Source organism: Choloepus didactylus, chromosome 3, assembly GCF_015220235.1.
Source record: "Choloepus didactylus isolate mChoDid1 chromosome 3, mChoDid1.pri, whole genome shotgun sequence".
Taxonomy (NCBI): domain Eukaryota; kingdom Metazoa; phylum Chordata; class Mammalia; order Pilosa; family Megalonychidae; genus Choloepus; species Choloepus didactylus.
Window position 1 is genome coordinate 7,674,967 of NC_051309.1, and position 17,293 is coordinate 7,692,259.

The 17,293-nt window shown below is 44.3% G+C and overlaps 1 protein-coding gene across 1 annotated transcript in view; it reads left to right on the plus strand.

Annotated features, from left to right (window-relative positions):
- Positions 1–17,293, plus strand: part of EVC2 (EvC ciliary complex subunit 2) — a 174,317-nt gene that overhangs the window by 150,186 nt on the left and 6,838 nt on the right. The window contains exons 17-19 of the mRNA XM_037829381.1: positions 6,078–6,305; positions 12,878–13,092; positions 14,898–14,985. Of these exons, the coding sequence (XP_037685309.1) occupies positions 6,078–6,305; positions 12,878–13,092; positions 14,898–14,985 (531 nt within the window). The remainder of the gene's footprint in view (positions 1–6,077; positions 6,306–12,877; positions 13,093–14,897; positions 14,986–17,293) is intronic.

Here is a 17,293-nt window from a genome sequence, read left to right on the forward strand (position 1 = left end):
ACATAGAACTTTGAATAAGGAGTGATAAATCTGCTTGGTTTCTACAGGTTAGTGTGAAGCCCTAATACATCCCAGAGTAATTTGGGCAGAGAATAAAAATGTATTTGCAAAGCCCCCTTGAAGGACTGGGAAAAATGTGGAAATAGTAAACTTCCCCAACTGGGGAATTACTGATATTCTCACAAGCATTGGGGGCTACCAATTTAGAAAGCCGAGCCCTTGATCTTGGGGCTTGCGCTTATGAAGTTTGTTACTGCAAAGGAGAGTGTGTTGATTTGCATGTATTATGTCCCCCAAAATGCCATGTTCTTTAATGCAATCTAGGGTGGGGGCAAACATATTAGTGTTGATTAGGTTGGAGTCTTTGGATTAGGTTGTTTCCATGGAAACATCTTTTTCAGCCATTTGTGGGTAATTCCATGGATTAGATTATCTCCATGAAGGTGTGGCCCCACCCATTCAGCGTGGCTCTTGATTAGTTTACCAGAGCCCTATAAATGCTCAGACAGAAGGAGCTCAGTGCTGGAGCAGCTTAGAGAGACATTTTGAAGATGGCCATTGAAAGCTGACACTGACATTTTGGAGAATGCAATTTTGAAATGCAACCTAGGAGCAAGCAACACCAGCCACGTGCCTTCCCAGCTAACCAAGGTTTTCCAAATGCCAATGGCCTTTCTCCTGTGCAGTTACCCTATTGTTGATGCCTTACCTTGGGCACTTTATGGCCTTAAGACTGCAATTTGTAACCAAATGAACCCCCTCTATAAAAGCCAATCCATTTCTGGTGTTTTGCAAAATGGCAGCATTCGCAACCCGGAACAGAGAGGCTAAGCCTACTTAAAATTGTGCCTTAAGAGTCGCCCCCAGAGAACCTCTTGTTGCTCAGATATGGCCTTTCTCTCTGAGCCAAAATGGCAGGTGGACTCTACGTGGGACGTGACTCCTGGGGATGAGCTTGGCCCTGGCATCGTGGGATTGAGAAATCCTTCTTGACCAAAAGGGGGAAGACAAATGAAACAAAATAAAGTTTCAGTGGCTGAGAGATTTCAAATGGAGTCGAGAAGTCATTCTGGAGGTTATTCTTATGTGTTATATAGACACCTATTTTTAGTTTTTAGTGTATTGGAATACTGGAAATACCTGAAACTGTCGAACTGCAACAACCCAGTATCCTTGATTCTTGAAGACGATTGTGTAACTATATAGCTTACACTGTGTGACTGTGTGATTGTGAAAACCTTGTGGCTCCCACTCCCTTTATCCAGTGTATGAACAGATGAGTAGAAAAGTGAAAGCAAAAAGTAAATGAATTATAGGGATGGATGAGGGGTATGGGATGTTTTGGGTGTTCTTATTTACTTTAATTTTTATTCTTTTTTGTGTGTGTGGTAATGAAAATGTTCAAAACTTGATTGTGGTGATGAATGCACAGTGGTACTGTGAACAATTGATTGTACACCATGGATGGCTGTGTGGTTTTTGAATAAATCTCAATACAATTGAATTAAAAAAAAAAAAAAAAAAACTACCAGGCATTTGAAGAAGCAAGAAAATGTGACTGCTAATAAAAAAAAAAAAAAAAACAATGAAAAAAATTTTTAAAGAAAGTATGACTGCTATTGAGGAGAAAAATTAATCAAGCCATTAAAACTAACCCCAGACTAACATAAATGCTAGAACTATCCAAGAAGGACATTAAAAGAGCCATGATAACTGTATTCCTTATGTTCAAAAAGTTAAGTAGAGAGAGGGAAGATATAAAAAAAAAAAAAACCCAAATCAAACTTCTAAAGAAGAAAACTACAATGTCTGTGATTAAAATATATATATATATGGAATAGGACTAACAGCAGATTAGACGTCGCAGAACAAATGGTTAGTGAACTTGAATATGGCAGTAGAAACTATCCAAAATGAAACAGAAAAAAATATGAACAGAGCATCGGTGGGAATGGACAACTTCATGGCCTAGTATATGGGTAATTGAATTTCCTGAAAGAAAGGAGAGTGAGAGAGGAGGGCAGAAATAATATATAAAGAAATAATGGTTGGAAATTTCCCAAATTTGTTGAAAATTACAAACCCACATGTGCCAGTTTGGATATATTGTGTCTCCCATAAAAGCCATGTTTGTTGATGCAGTCTTGTGGGGGCAGACTTATTAGTCTTTTGATTAGGGTGGAACCTTTGTTTGAGTGTTTCCATGGAGATGTGACTCGCCCAACTGTGGGTGAGACCTTTGATTGGGTTATTTCCATGGGTGTGTGGACCCTGCCCATTCATGGTGAGTCTTGATTGGTTCACTGGAATCCTTAAGAGAGCTCAAGAGCCAACAGAGATGCTGACTCTTGGAGATGCGGACAGAAGGACATTTGGAGATGCTAAGCTAAGAGCTGAAGCCCAGAGTTTGCTCCAGAGAAACTAAGAGAGGATCCCCAGACGCTTAAAGAGAAACATGCTGGGAGAAAGAAGCAAGGATGCACAGGAGCTGAGAGAGAGGAGTGAAGACAGAAGCCCAGAGACATTTTGGAGAATGCCATTTTGAAACACAACCTGGGAGCAAAGGACCAGCGGACGCCAGCCACGTGCCTTCCCAGCTGACAGAGGTGTCACCATCGGCCATTCTTCAGTGAAGGTATCATCTTGTTGATGCCTTAGTGTTGACACTTTTATGGCCTTATTTTTAACCTAATAAATACCCTTTTTAAAAGCCAATCCATTTCTGGTATTTTGCATAACAGCAGCTTTAGCAAACCAGAACAGATTTTGGTACCAGAGAAGTGGGGTGCTGCTGAGTTTGCAAATATCAAACATGAAGAGAAAATATTAAAAGCAGCCAGAGGAAAATGATGCATTACATACAAAAACCAGATCAGGTCAGCAACTGATTTCTCTTTAAAGAAAATGGAAGCAAAAAATGGAGCAATGTCAACAAACTACTATTGGGGGGAAAAAACTGTCACCTAGAATCCTATGTCCAGAAAAAATATCTTTCAAAAATGAAGGCAAAATAAACTTTTTCAGATGTAGTGAAGCTTAAAGAATTCATCACCAGAAAATGCAGAAAATGTTAAAGGAAATCTTTCAGACAAAAAATGGATGTATAGCTGTGTCTACATCAGGAAATGAAGAGTGAATGATAAATATATGGGGAAATATGTAGGATTTTCCTTATTTTTAAAATCTCTTTTAAAACGGAATATTTTAATAAAAACAATTACAAAGAAATGTGAGAGTTACAACACATAAAATAAAATGTGTGACAAAAATAGCACAAAACCCAGGAAGGGAGAAATGGAAGTATATTAGATTAAAGTTATTGTACTCCACATGAAGAAGTGTAATATTGCATGCAGGTAGGCTGTGATGAGATAAAAATTAATGACTAAAATGGAAAACAGAGTTAATGCTAATAATCCAAGAAAGGAGATGGAATGGGGACATAGAAATACTCAATCCAAAAGAATGCAATGAAAGAGAATGAATCCCAAAGTAATTATGCTTCGTGAAAAAATCCAGACACCAAAGAGTACACACATGTATGATTTCATTTATATAAAATTCTAGAAAATGCAAACTGATCTGTAGTTGATGGAAAGCAGACCAGGGGCAGAGTGGGGCACCCAGAGGAGAGATTATAAAGGACAAGTGGGAGCTTGTGAGGGTGAAGGATATGTTGACAGTTTTGGTTGTGGTGATGGCTGCATAGGTGTATACGTATGTCAGAACTTACACTGGCACTCTAAACAGACACAGGTTATTGTATGACAATTACACCTTAATCAAGCTGTTTTTTCTGAAGCTACATGTTGGGTGGTATTGCTATCCCCATTTTACCGATGAAGGAACAGAGGCATAGAGAGCTTAATTAACTTGCCCAACATCACCAGTTAGTAAATGACAGAATTGGAACTCAGACCCTGGGTGTCTGGCTCCATAACCCATGCTCTTCAGCCATGCTCTAGCTTCCCTTCCTCAACTATGAGTTCTTGAGGGTTAGATCCATGTCTCATTCATTTTTCCTTCTTCTCCACCTTCTCCCCACCCTGGTTCTCTGCACAGTGCTTTCTCTTGTACAGAGCTGGTGCTCATTAAATTTTGGGGGGATTAATGAGTAAAAGTGTAAATGTATTTTCCATTAGTAATATAAATTTAATGTGAAAAAATAAATGCAGAAAGAGGGAATTTACTGGGAGACTGTTAAGACGTGTAAAGCGCTTTAAAGACTCGGGTTCCAAATCATCCCTCTGTAGAAGTAATTGGACACAGCCTCAGGGTCCCAGCCTTGAAGGACACTGGACCAGCCATGCGAGCTGTGCCCACTCCACAGGCCGGCCCTTGGAGAAGTACTACCCAGAAGGCCAAGCCCTGTTATCTGCAGTTACCATGGAAACTGGTCAGTGGGCTAGTGATGGACACCTGGTCTTCCATAGTAGGGGAAGACCGGGGTCTACCAGCATCCCTTTGTGAACAAGACTTCGAGGGTCCTTTACAACCAGGGAATGTCAAAATGAACCTCTTTCTTCCAAGGATCTATGTTTTCATTCGATAATTCTGCACATTGCCTCTGGCCCTGACGTTGGCTGAGTTTTCCTGTAAAACAAATATGCGGGTGCTCACACAGCCTATGTCTGCAGAAGTGTGTTCCATCTGTGCTCCTGCTCATTCTCCAAGGCCTGCCTCACTTTCAAGGAGCCTTCGGAGGGTTCCCCAGGTGGGGTTGTCCTCCCCAAGCCCATAACACCAACTAGGCTATCTTTCTTCTTTAGGACACTTTTCCCTCTTCCCTGCGTCTGAGTTTTTCCTGAAGGACAAATCGTGGAGATGAAATTTGAGTTTTCAAACTGAGACTTGCATTCTAAGGGATGCATGGCTGGGTGCAAAGAAGTTCTTGCAGCCACAGGAGAATCCCCGGCCAGGAGCTGTTGACAGCCTCTACTTTACATAAACCTTTTTCCCGAAGCTGACTACTTTAAAACATATGAATATAAACAGAAGCATGTTAATATTAGACTATAGAGCAGAAAAAGAAAATTCTACATACTTTTAAGATAAAAGACTTCAAAGAAATGTTATGCAATGGCAGGCCACTGATTGGTTTGTGCTTTGGCCCCTTGTGCAGTGGAGAGCGGTTCACGTTTCCAGTGACCTGCCTTTTTAGGGGTTCAGGGGGTGAAGTCTGAGAAGCACCAGACGCCACTGTATCTGTAGCAATTTTTCTGGAGAAAGAAGCAAGAGATCGTGGTGGCAGAGAACAAAATACATGGCGACTGAAGTGTACTCCTTGTTTCAATGAGTGACAGCAGTGAATTCCTGCATCTGGAATTTATTGAGCTCCTTGGGTGCCCTGCCCTGCCCTGCCCTGCCCTGGAGAAACTCACATTCTAGGGGGCGAAGCAGTGGTGAGGGCTGGGACGCTGAAGGAAGGAAACACAGAGAAGAGAAGGACAGACATCTGCAGAAGTGAGGATGCACTGAGGAGCTAGTTGGAGACCAGAGACCCAAAGGACAAATAGGAGATTTTCAGGAAGACAAGAATGGAAGGAGCGTTTGAGTTAGAGCAAAGAGCAGGAACAAGGCATTTAGACATGAAGAGCCGGGGTGGAGGGAACAACGGGTGGTGAGTGGTGGAAATCCCAGGGGTGGGATGGGGCTGGCAGAAGGACAGACCAGATCTTTCCAGGTTGACCTCGGTTGAGATCAGGGCGAGAAGGATCTCATAGCCCACGTTAAGAAGTTCGAGCTTTCATCCCCTAGGAAACAGGTTGCCATTGAAGGGTTTTGCACTGGGTGGCAGCTTGGTTAGACCAACTTTTGAGAATGATAAATAGGGAATTAATGAGAACTCGACTCCAGAAAGCTGGTAGGGTCTGTATAAACAGTGGGCTAGCTGTTGTCTTAGAGAGGTCCCTGAAGGTTTCCCGTGCATCACTGTTTAAACATTTGAGACGAGTCTCAGAATCCTGAATGAATGACTGACTGCCATAAGGAAATCTAAAAGGAAGTTATTTATCAGTGTGCTCTCTTTCCTTCATGCGCCCTCCACTTACCTCCATTCTGTCTTGTCCCCATCCCAGGCGCGCGGAGAATTGCTGCGTGAGAGAGTGCAGCAGCTGGAGGCCCAGGAGGAACGGTTTGCAGAGTCCCTGGTCTCGCTGCAGTTCCAGAAGGCAGCTAAGATGACGGAGACCCTGTCGGCGTACACGGCCCTCCTCAGCATCCAGGACTTGCTCCTGGAGGAGCTGAGCGTGTCCGAGACCCTGACCCCGGCGGCCTGTGCACAGATATTGGAATCCCACGGCCCGGTGAGCTCTGCCTTTGGGGAGGAGGGAGGACAGAGGCTGGCCCCGTCTCTGCCGGTGCTTTTCAGAGCCCACCTCTGTTTCTTCTCTGCCAGTGGGCTTCTAGCCTCCATCTGTCACATCTCTGCCCCAGAGACCTCATGAGGATTGATGGGGTAACATATGTGAGAGCACATTGCACTTTCTCAGCCCAAGATGTCTGTCTTTCATTGACCCTAAGAAGCAAGCTTTTTAATTTTAACATCTTTGAAATGGGGGCATATCTTACCGTCAAGAAAGGACACATCATGGTTGAATTGTCACTATTGTTTCTTTCATAGAGTTATGCAAAATAACAGTGTGTCTTTCAATTAGTGTCATCTTAGATGCAATGGAATACGGGATTAATTTTTATTTTTACAATTCTAGTTTTTACCATTATTTTGCATGCTGCATTTTTCAGGGTTAGAGGTATATCCATAAAACAAAAACCATGGTAATAGCGGTTCCGAAGACTGATTTTAGACCTCTTATGTGTACATTTTAGAACTTCATCTATTATCTGTTAGAATTATTTATAAAGAAAGGGCATACATGTTTGTGATGTCCCTGGTGTGAGGTACGCAGCTCTAGTAAGTTGTGAATGGAGACGATCTCATTTAAGCACAAAGAACCCTTTCCTTAATTATACCTGCAATTATCATTTAAGCATGATTAATAAGTTGCAATCTGATGCTGCTTGACAATTATGCTTTTTGTCATACATCATATCAATTAATTATGGAGCCCTGCTGAGAAGTAGGTGCTGTTTTAGTGCTCAATTCTCAGGTAAAGAAACTGAGGTGCAGGCAGGTGGCAGGTCTGGCTTTGTCAAGATCTCATGGCTAGTAAATGACGTGCCCCAGAAACGGAATCTCCACTCCTGACCTCAGCCCAACAATGCCATGTTCAGGGACTTTACCACATGAGCCAGCCAAGGGGGACCCACTTGATTTCTTTAAAAAGTAGTGAACTGCAGCAGACTGCAGAGTCCAAGGCTGTTTTGTGAGCAAACACTAGGGACCCTGCACAGTGACGACTATTTTAGGGATAGAAAGGAAGTAGAAGCATCTGTAGCTTCCAGTGTAAATCATCCAAATGCTGGATACATAGAAATAAAGGTACATTTTACTGCTTTGCTGAGCTCAGAAGAGAATAGGGAAACTGCTAAGGGCCAAGGACACCCCTAAGTAAGCTGGATCTTGGAGGTAGTTGGAAAATTTAGAAACTAATTTACCATGGAGGTAAAAGCTGAAACCTGGAACCAATGGATAAGGGGATTAACCTTGGGGAAAAGGAGATGAGGCCCTGGGATGCTCTAATCTTGTAGAAGACTCAGTGATGGGTGGGGGGAGAAAGCCACCCGCTGGTAAAAGAAACCGACAGGGAAACCAGTTGGTCTCCCCGACTACCCCACGTGTGGGGAGAAGTCTCCACTGTGAACTTGTTATCAAGGACTTCCTCTAACATAGGGAAGGAGCTGAAATGTATTTGAACTGTTCAATCAGGAAACCCCCAAACTGATAAATTTAAATTAAAATGGTTCCAGAGTGGTAGCCTGCCCCAGGGCATGGCAGAAGCCAGGCAAATCCTCTCCAGAGAAAAATATTCTCAATCTGGGTCCTATAGGTTTTCACAGATTAAGTTTATCCAATCGTGAGTTCTCAATTAAAAAAAAAGAAAAACTGAACATAATATAAGGAAGCAAGGCAAGATGTCCTGTATACAAAAGAAACAAAAAACTAGATTACAATCCCCAGAGAGTTTAGATATCAGTCTTGAATACAAAATGATTTGTGAAATTGGTAAATCAAAGATAATACAAAAATGATAAAAAATTCAATTTACCCAGAGCACACAGCAGTTCTAAATGTGTAAACACTTAATAAAACACTCAAAATAGCAAAAGGAAAAGTTGTTAGAACAAGGAGAAATTGATGAATCTATCATCATAGTGGGACATTTCTGTACGTCTCTCTCAGTAATTGATAGGTCAATCAAATGAAACACAAGTAAAGATAGAAACAAACTGACCAAAACCACTAAACTGTGTTTAGAGGACACATATAGACTCTCACAGCTAACAACTAAGGAATATACTTGTTTTCTACCACACACACTGAAGTGGATTCAAAAAAGTGCGCATACAATATCATTCTGACCACCTTTTGACAACAAAGCAATTAAGTTTTAAATCACCTCAAAAAAATAATCACAAAAAGTCCATACATTTGGAAATCTTAAAACACATTCTAAATAATTCATGGGCCCAAGAAATAATGGAAATTTAAAAATACATGGAACAGAAAAAAAAAGTAAATATTACATATCGAAACTTGTGGGATTCAGCTAAAGCAGATTTTAGAGGAAACTTTATGCCCTAAACACTTAAATTAGAAAAGGAGAAAGTCTCACAATTAAGAGCATATGAAAAGTTGTGGGTGGGGAGGGTGAGCAACAAAACGAACCTGTAGAAAGTGGAAGGAAGGAAGATGAGAGCACAAATTAATTAATTAAAACCAAAATTAGTAGGGAAAGAAACAAAGTGAAAAGCTGATTTTTTTTAAACAAACTCTAATGAAATATGGAAATCTCTGGCAAGACTGACCATTAAAAAAAGAAGTAAGGGACAACTAAATAATATCAAGAATATAAAAAGCAACATAGTATGAACAACTCAACTTAATGCAGGTAAATTTGAAAACTGAAATGAAATGGAAAAGTTCCTAGAAAAATATTAACTGCCAAAACTGACTCAAGTAGAAAAAGAAAACACTGTGTAGTCCTAATGCCTTTAAAGAAATTGATTCCATAGTTGAAATTTTTCTTACAAAAGCAACCACTCAACCCCAATTGTTTCATAGGTGAGTTCCACCAAATTTTCCAGTCATATGAAATTATTCCTAAAATTAGAAAACTAAGGAACATTCAATGACTCATTTTATTAAGCTAGGATAATTTTGACATCCCCAAACTCATCATGAATAGTATGAGGTGGAACAGTTCAATCTCACTCATGAATATAGATATACAATTTGTATAAGCAAAATATCAATGATAATAAGTATAATCCAACCATGCATATATAAAAAAATATATCCTGGTCAGCTTGAGTTTAACCCAGGAATATCAAGTTGGTGTAACATTAGAACATCCATTTAAAAAAATTCACCAGGTTAAAGGAGAAAAAAATGGTCATTTCAGTATACACAGAGTAAGTGTTTGAATTCAACATCCATTGAAGATAAAACTCCTTACCAAATTAAGAATTGAAGGAAAGCTCTGAAATATATTTCACAAAACCCCTAGCAGATATTGTCACACTTGGAAGTGATGAGCATGGAGGTAGACTCTGTCCTCTTTATGGATGGAGGAAGTGGGGACAGGTCCAGGGTCATTGAACTATTAAGGGCAGAATAAGAATACAACCCTGGAAGCCTCTGGCTCTTGGTTCACAACCCATCTACTCATGGGAGGTGCCTGGGAAACACTCTTGGTTTGGCCCTGAAACAATATCCCCTTCTACTCAAGAACATCTTATCTCTATTAACAGTCAGGGAGCACAACACATACGCTTTCAAATTTATCTTAAAGCTTTCTTGAGTAACGTCACTGCTTCTTATCGATAGTTTGTTTAATATGGAAGAGTCGATGTGTCCTGTACTGGAAGTAACTAAGAATAAGTCATATGACATTGCATTATTAAACTGGAGCAAAGACAATGGATATTATGCAGTTTTTTTCTTTGGTTTGCATTTGGGGGACGGCAAACGTGTTGTTTTTTCCCAGATAATAGGCCTTGATTCTGCAATTTGATAATTCAGTGTTAACCACTTTCCAAGTGTGGGTGAGCTTTTACACTGTTAGACATTTGGGAGAATTTTTTAAAAAGCATGAAATGAAATTCTTTGGAAGGAATGGTTTCTAAGGAAGCTATACCAAGCACATCTAATTTGACGAAAGATTTGGACTCATTTGGTGAAACTGGAACATATTCAAGGACTCAGTGGATCTCGGACCAAGTGGCAAGGATGGGCAAATTTAAATAGGATGAACTTCTTATGACCAATAAGGTGACCCCAAACTTACTGTGTCCACTGTGTTTTCATTTCAGCTTAAATTGCTGTTTCGCTCTCCCAGGCCCAAAACTGCCCATCCATCCATTGATCCATCCATCCATCCATCCATTCATCCATCCATCCTTCTTTTATCTATCACTATGTCCATTCTTTCCTCTGCTTCACCCTCCATGTGCTGCTGGTCATCCCGTCTGTGGATTTTGCCTAGGAAGTCTCTCACTTCTGACTTGGGCTGCCCAGCTCCACTGCTCTAAGTTTTCTAGACCTGAAAAATAAGAATAGCATTGATATTAGCTAACCTTGAGTCTCACTGAGTCCATGGCACTGTTCAGTATTTCTCCTTATCGACAGCCCCATGATATTATTATACCCATCTTGCAGACGGGGTAGCTGAGGCCTCAGAAGGTTAGCCTAGGCCTTCTGTCTCCAAGGCCCGTGCTCCCAGCTTCCAACAGCTCTGCCTGCCTCCATGTTTCCCTGCTCCCACCTCCACTCTGTTCTAGGCCCAAGGGATCTTTCTCAAAAATAAAATTGATTGTTCACAGCCCCTCCCCCAGCTCCTCATTTGAAAATCTTACCTCCACCACGCCGTCCCTCGGACCCTGCATTTAGCCTTCTGGACCTTCTCCCTGCTCTTGAACACTTGAGCTGTAGTCTTGCCGCTGTCCCTTTGAAGGACCCTCTGCCTAGAACACTTCCACCTACCCCCTTGCAAATGCCTATCTGCATTTAAGACAAACCCAAATGTTGCCTCCTCTGCCCTTCAGGCAGAGTTAGTGTCTCCCAGCTCTGTGCTCCTAAACCCTCTGTGATAGCAGATCACAGCCATTGGCCATCACAATAACTGGTGCACATGTCTGTCTGCATTTCCAGAGTCTGGGGCCACATCTCATGCATCCCTGAATCCCTCATGCCCCCCCAAAAACCTGGAACTCTCTATATCTACTTATCTGCTGTCTTTCCATCTACATCTGTCTATCATTATCCATCCATCCATCCATCCATCCATCCATCATCTGTCTATCTTTTATTATCTATCTATCCATCTGTCTATATCTATCTGTCTGGCTGTCTATCATTATCTATCTATCTGTCTGCCTGTCTGTCTATCTATCCATCCAACCATCATCTGTCTTTATATCTTTTATCTATCATCTGTCTGTCCATCCATCTATCATCTGTCTGTCTATAATTAACTGTGTATCCATCCATCCATCCATCCATCCTTCTTTCATCTGTCTATCTTTCATTATCCATCCATCCATCATCTATGTATCTGTCTGTTCCTAACCAGAGCTCATTGGTACCTTGAAAAACAAGCTATGTTATGGTGGGTCTTGTGCTGTACCATGATCTTCAGTGAATGACAGGCACAGTTCAAGTCTTCCTGCCCTATGCAGTGTGCTGGGGCTGGCACCTCCATAGATGTCACCCCTGACCCAGGCCCCTGGCGCTGTGGATGGTTCATCAGAGATCACTGCCGAAAACTCATTTGGGGAAAATGGACCTTAGTGCTTGTGGAAACTCTACGTTCATTCATGTTTGCACTTGTGATGCTGCAGTGAGAGGGATCTTCATCATTACGAAGCTCACTGTGTCTGAAGTCCCTGCTTGGAAGCGTTCACAGGTTTCCCGTGGCCCTGGGATAAAACCTGAGTGCCTCGGCTTAGATATAAGCCTCTCCATGCTATGAGCTCACTTTGCCTGTCTGGCTGATTTTCCTTCTGTCTTGGGTCTTGAGTAGTGTCTCTGAGCCTTTTTGGGGCTTTGAGACCCTTTTGAGAATTTAATGTAAGCTCTGGCCCCTCTGCAGAAAGACCATTTTGTACAAATTTTAGGAGGACCAAAGACCACCATCCGCAGGTGAGCGTGTCCAAGCCTCCTGGGCACCCGAGGCATCCACGGCCACCATCCTGGCCCCTGTCAATCTGGAGAATGATGGGTTAACTGTGTTTGCATTTGACAAGTCCTGGGGTCCTTCTGCCTACCCTGCCCCCTACCCACCTAAGAAGCAGGAGAAGCTGCAGACAGTCTCTCATATCCAGATTATCTGAGTCACACGGCCTGAAGAATGCAGACTTATTCTCTTTGGCCAGTGAGAGGCAGCACATCCTAGTGATGAGAACACGACTGCTAAAATGTGGGCATATACACAGGGTGGGGAGTGGGAGCATGGAGGAGAGGGGACCACAAGTCCTTCACTGAGGAGGTTGTTCTGAAGCCAGGACTTGAGAGAGGAGTTGGTGTTGGTTCGACAAGCAGGGAAGGGCACTGCGGTCAGGGGAACAGCATGTGCAAAGGCGTGGAGCGGGTGAAGATGTGGTGCAGTCACGGCACGCAGTCTGACACGGCTGGGCGGGGAAGGTAGGCAAGACCAGGTCGTGCTGGAATCCAGTGCCTGTCCGAGGAGGTCGGCTTCTGTCCTGCGGCCCACTTGCTTTCTCCCATGGACTTACCTCCTACCCTCTCTGTGTGCAGGAGCTCCAGGAGCTGGAGAGGAAGCTGGAGGACGAGCTGGTGCACCAAGAGGCTGCTCAGCAGCAGCAGGCCCTGGAGAGCCGGCAGCAGTGGATGGCTGAGGGGCCTGGGCTGCTGAACGAGCCTGGGGAGACGGATTCTGAAAGGCACATCTCCTCCACCCTGCGGCGAGCCCTGAGCAAGAGCCAGACGTTACTGGAGCTCCACCAGCAGAGGCAAGCCAAGCACCTGTGGCCCTGAGCTGTTAGTGCACTGTCGGCCTGGGCGAACCTGGCTTCTCCCACTCATTCTGACATTCCTCACCTGAGCTCCCATGCCACAGCTGCTAACTTCGTAGCAAGCTTCTTCTTTCTTCTTCCCTGACATCTTCTTGTGCCTTTTCTTTTCTTTTAATATCATTGAGGTTTTACTAAACATGATATATTTTTAAAAACTTTTGATTTTGCCATAATTATAGACTCATAAGGATTGCAGAGATAGTACAGATAAGTCCCACACTTCACCCGGCTTTCCCCAGTGTTAACCACCGTACATTGTCACAATCAGGACATTGACCTTGGCATGAGGCAAAGAACTATGCCATGGGCCTTCCTCAGATTTCACCATAAACATGATATTTTTTATTCTGCCTTTTTATAATAAAACAGACAGAACGCCGATCTTCTCTTTTTGTTCTTTGCCTTCTTTTTCAATTAGCATTACGCAATTAGCCGTTGCTCGTGTCATTAAGAACTCTTGGTGGACACAATTTTCAACAGCACCATAGTTTTCCACCATTTGGAAGGGATAGGCTGCCAAATTAGATGCGGTGTGATTCCGTTTTGAAAATGCACACGCAAATCCAGTGGAAGGACGTAGACCAGTTTTAATGGTGTGTTTTCAGGATGGTGAGAATCAAGGTGATTTTAATCCATTTAATTATGCTTTACTGTATAAACACAACATCAAAACCCAGTTCAGTTCCCTGGAAATAACTGTGTGAGGGGCGGAAGCTGTGTGGTTGGAGGAAATGCTCAGAAAAGCTGACCTGAACTTTACCTAGGCTGGGATCTTAGGGATTTTTAGACTCATGTGCTCCAGGCAGGACACTGCTTGCGATCAGGCTCTCGATGTGGGTTGTGCCTGCAGAGAGTGTGTGCTGTGTGGATCAGCAAGAGCGCAGGGCCGATAACCCATGGTGCCAACTTTAATTGTCCAAGGAGTGGGTGAGGCAGACGCCTGAGGAAGTCAGGGAGCCTGGCGCAGACCCTCCTGGGGAGAGGAGCCACCCAGACTCTGTGGACACAGGTGGGTGGAGGCCACATCTTGGTCTTCTTGAGCACTTGACAACTGACATGAAAGTTTTCTTAGTAGGACCACAGATTGCTTCTCAAAGCCACTGAACACTTTCCATCGGCTCCCACGAATCACCTCCCTTTGAGGAGCCCTCCCTCCTGGCAAGCCAGCTCTGCTGTGTTGCCTCTCAGAGCTGCAGGGCTGCTGGAGCACGTGCCGAGCCTGGTTGGCGTGAGCAGCCGGGGTTTACTGTCTCCCGGTTTGGGTGGAGCCGGGTCCCGCGTGCTCTGAGATCTGCAGCATCCTTGGGTGGGTTTCCGGCATCTGTAACTCAGTCTCTGCCTCTGTCATGTGCCGTCCCTCTCCCCATGTGTGTCCAAATTTCCCCTGTTATAGGGACTCGAGTCAGACTGGATTAAGGCCCACCTTGGTTCAGTTTGGCCTCGTCTGAGTAGGATCTTCAAAGTTCGTATTTACAAACGAGCCCCCACTCCCAGGACCAGGGTTTGGACTTGGGCATGTCTTTATGGGGGACGTGATTCAATCAAAAACCCGTCATTTGCCAAGTAGTCTAGGCAAGAAGAGGTAAGCCTCTTCTGGTCCTCTCTTCTTAATGAATATTAAAAAATAAAAAGATCACGTGGATTAGATGTATGCATCATGTTTTTCAAATGACTGGTTTATCCTTCTCATAGTACCACTTTACAACAAAACTGGACTCATGCACGTTTTATTTTTACTCTAGTTTGAGAGAAGAGCAACAGAAGAGTGTCGTGCTTGAAGATTTGCTGGAAAATATGGAGATGGACACCTTCGTGACCCTGTACAGCCAGGTGAAAACACCACACCTTAACTGACAACTTCTTCAAGGCACCCTGCTTACAACTGGGTTCACACCCACAGAATGCGGTTAAGACTCAAACGTATCTTTTGTGGGAGACGTGACTTTGTCCCCAACGCTTCCAGCCTCCTCTCCATCATCTCCCTCGCACACTCTGGTGTCCTTTCCTCCCTCGAACCTGCCAAGTGCCGCCCCCTCAGGGCCTTTGCCCTCACCTCCCCACTGCCTGGATCGCTGTCCCCCTGGGGCTCCTTGGCTTCCTTCCTTACCTTGTCCAGTTCTCCGCTCAGATGTCGCCTCCCGAGAGAGCCCTTCGCTGTCAGCCATCTAGACTAGCAGCCACCCCTGGCCCATCACTGCCCTTATCCTGCCTTAGCTTTCCACCTGGCTCTTGCCGCTCGCTGAGCTCGCTGAGGCTGTAGTGTCTGTCTTCGCTGTGTGTTTCCTGTCTCTCTCTTTCACCTGCAAATAAACCTCGTGAAGACAGGACCCGGGTGTGGAAGCTGGGAGGGCTTCATCGCAGTGTTAGTTAAGTGAGTAAATGAATAAATACACTGGTTAGGCTGTAGTCGGCTGCATAATGGCTCTCCAGGTATGTCCCCGTCCTCATCCCTGGAACCTGTGGCTCCCACCTCACATGGCAAAAGAGCCTTTGCAGGTGTGACTACGTTCAGGAGCTTGGGATGGAGGTTCTCTGGGGGGAGCCCATGCAATCACAGAGGTCCCCCTAGAGAGCGGCAGGGGCTCAGGGTCAGAGGGGAGCACAGTGCGATGACAGGAGCAGAGGCGGGAGCAGAGCCCTTGGAAGACAGAAGAGGTGGCCACAGGCCAAGGAATGCAGGAGGCCCCTGGAACCTGGAAAAGGCAAAGAAATGGATGATCCCTGGGAGCCTCCAGAGGGAACCAGCCCTGATGACACCTTAACTTCAGCCCAGTGAGACCGATCGTGGAGGTCTGCAGCTTGCCGACCTCCAGAACTGTTAAACAATAAATTTAAGTTGTTCTAAGCCCCGAGTGATTTGTTCTGGCAGACACAGGAAACTCATACAGATGCAGCCGCCCCCACTGGGTGCCCGCTACTGGTCACTCACTGCGTTTAGGTGTCTTGTAAAGTTAGAATTCTTTTTGGGTATAAGTGACAGAAATCTAACTCAAACCAGTTTGAGCATAAAAAGGAAATAGTGGTTCCCTAACCAGCCCCCCAAGACAGGGCTGAGTCAGCCTTAGCTGGTCTAGGGGCTCAGAGGACAAAATGCTGTTTCTGGATCTCTGCCTCTCCATCTCGCCTCCATTTCTTTATGCCACTAACAGGCTTTCTGCACATAGAGGCGGACATCGGCAGCCGGCGGCCTTGAGCTAATGGCTTTTCAGTCCAGCTCGACAGCAAAGAGTGTTTCTCTCTCCCAGCTTTGTTGTATAAAACCCCAGGGAAGGTCTCCAACTGGCCTGGCATGGGTGGCGTGACCGCCTGTTACTGGGAGAAGGGGCTGTTGTTTGTGTCTTCACAGCATAGAGCAGTTTGACCTGCTCCAGCTCGTTTTCTCCTCACAACGCCCTTGACTCAGGGATGGTCATTACCCCCATTTGACAGATGAGGAAGCTGAGACATGGAGAGAAGCAAGTACATCTGCCCAGCGACACACAGTTCCCTGCAGCAGGGCTGGGAGCCCAGCCCAGGTTTTCCAGAGCGCACAACCTGGAATAGAATATTCCATTCACAGGAAATCGTAGAGCTAGCATGGAGGGGTATTTCCCTCAGTTTCCCCCGGTGCTTGCATCTTACAAAACTATTGTACAATATCAAAACCAGAAAGTTGACATTGGTATGCAGTAGGTGTATAGTTTATATCATTTTATCCCATGTAGCTTCAAGTAATTACCACCACAATTGAGGTACAGAACTATTCTATCATCACAAAGATTTCCCTTGTGCTACCCCTAAATTTATAGACCGACCCACACGCTCCCCCCACCTCCATCCCTAACCCCTCATCACTATTCTGTTCTCCGTCGCTAAATTTTGCCATTTTGAGAATGTCATACCTGTAATCAGTTGTATAGTACGTGACCTCTGGAGATGGGCTTTTTCCATGCACCATTCTGCCCTTTAAATTTGTTCTTTTTATTGCAGAATGGTATTTAGTGTTCTGGATGTCGCACAGTTTCTGTAACAGCTCACCTGTTGCGGGACGTTTCAGTTGTTTCCAGAGCCTGTAATCTCTACTCTAGAAAAGAAGGAAGATTGCTCCTGGGCCCTGCTGGGGTGACTGGGGTTCTATCCCAGCGAGTTGCGAGTAGTT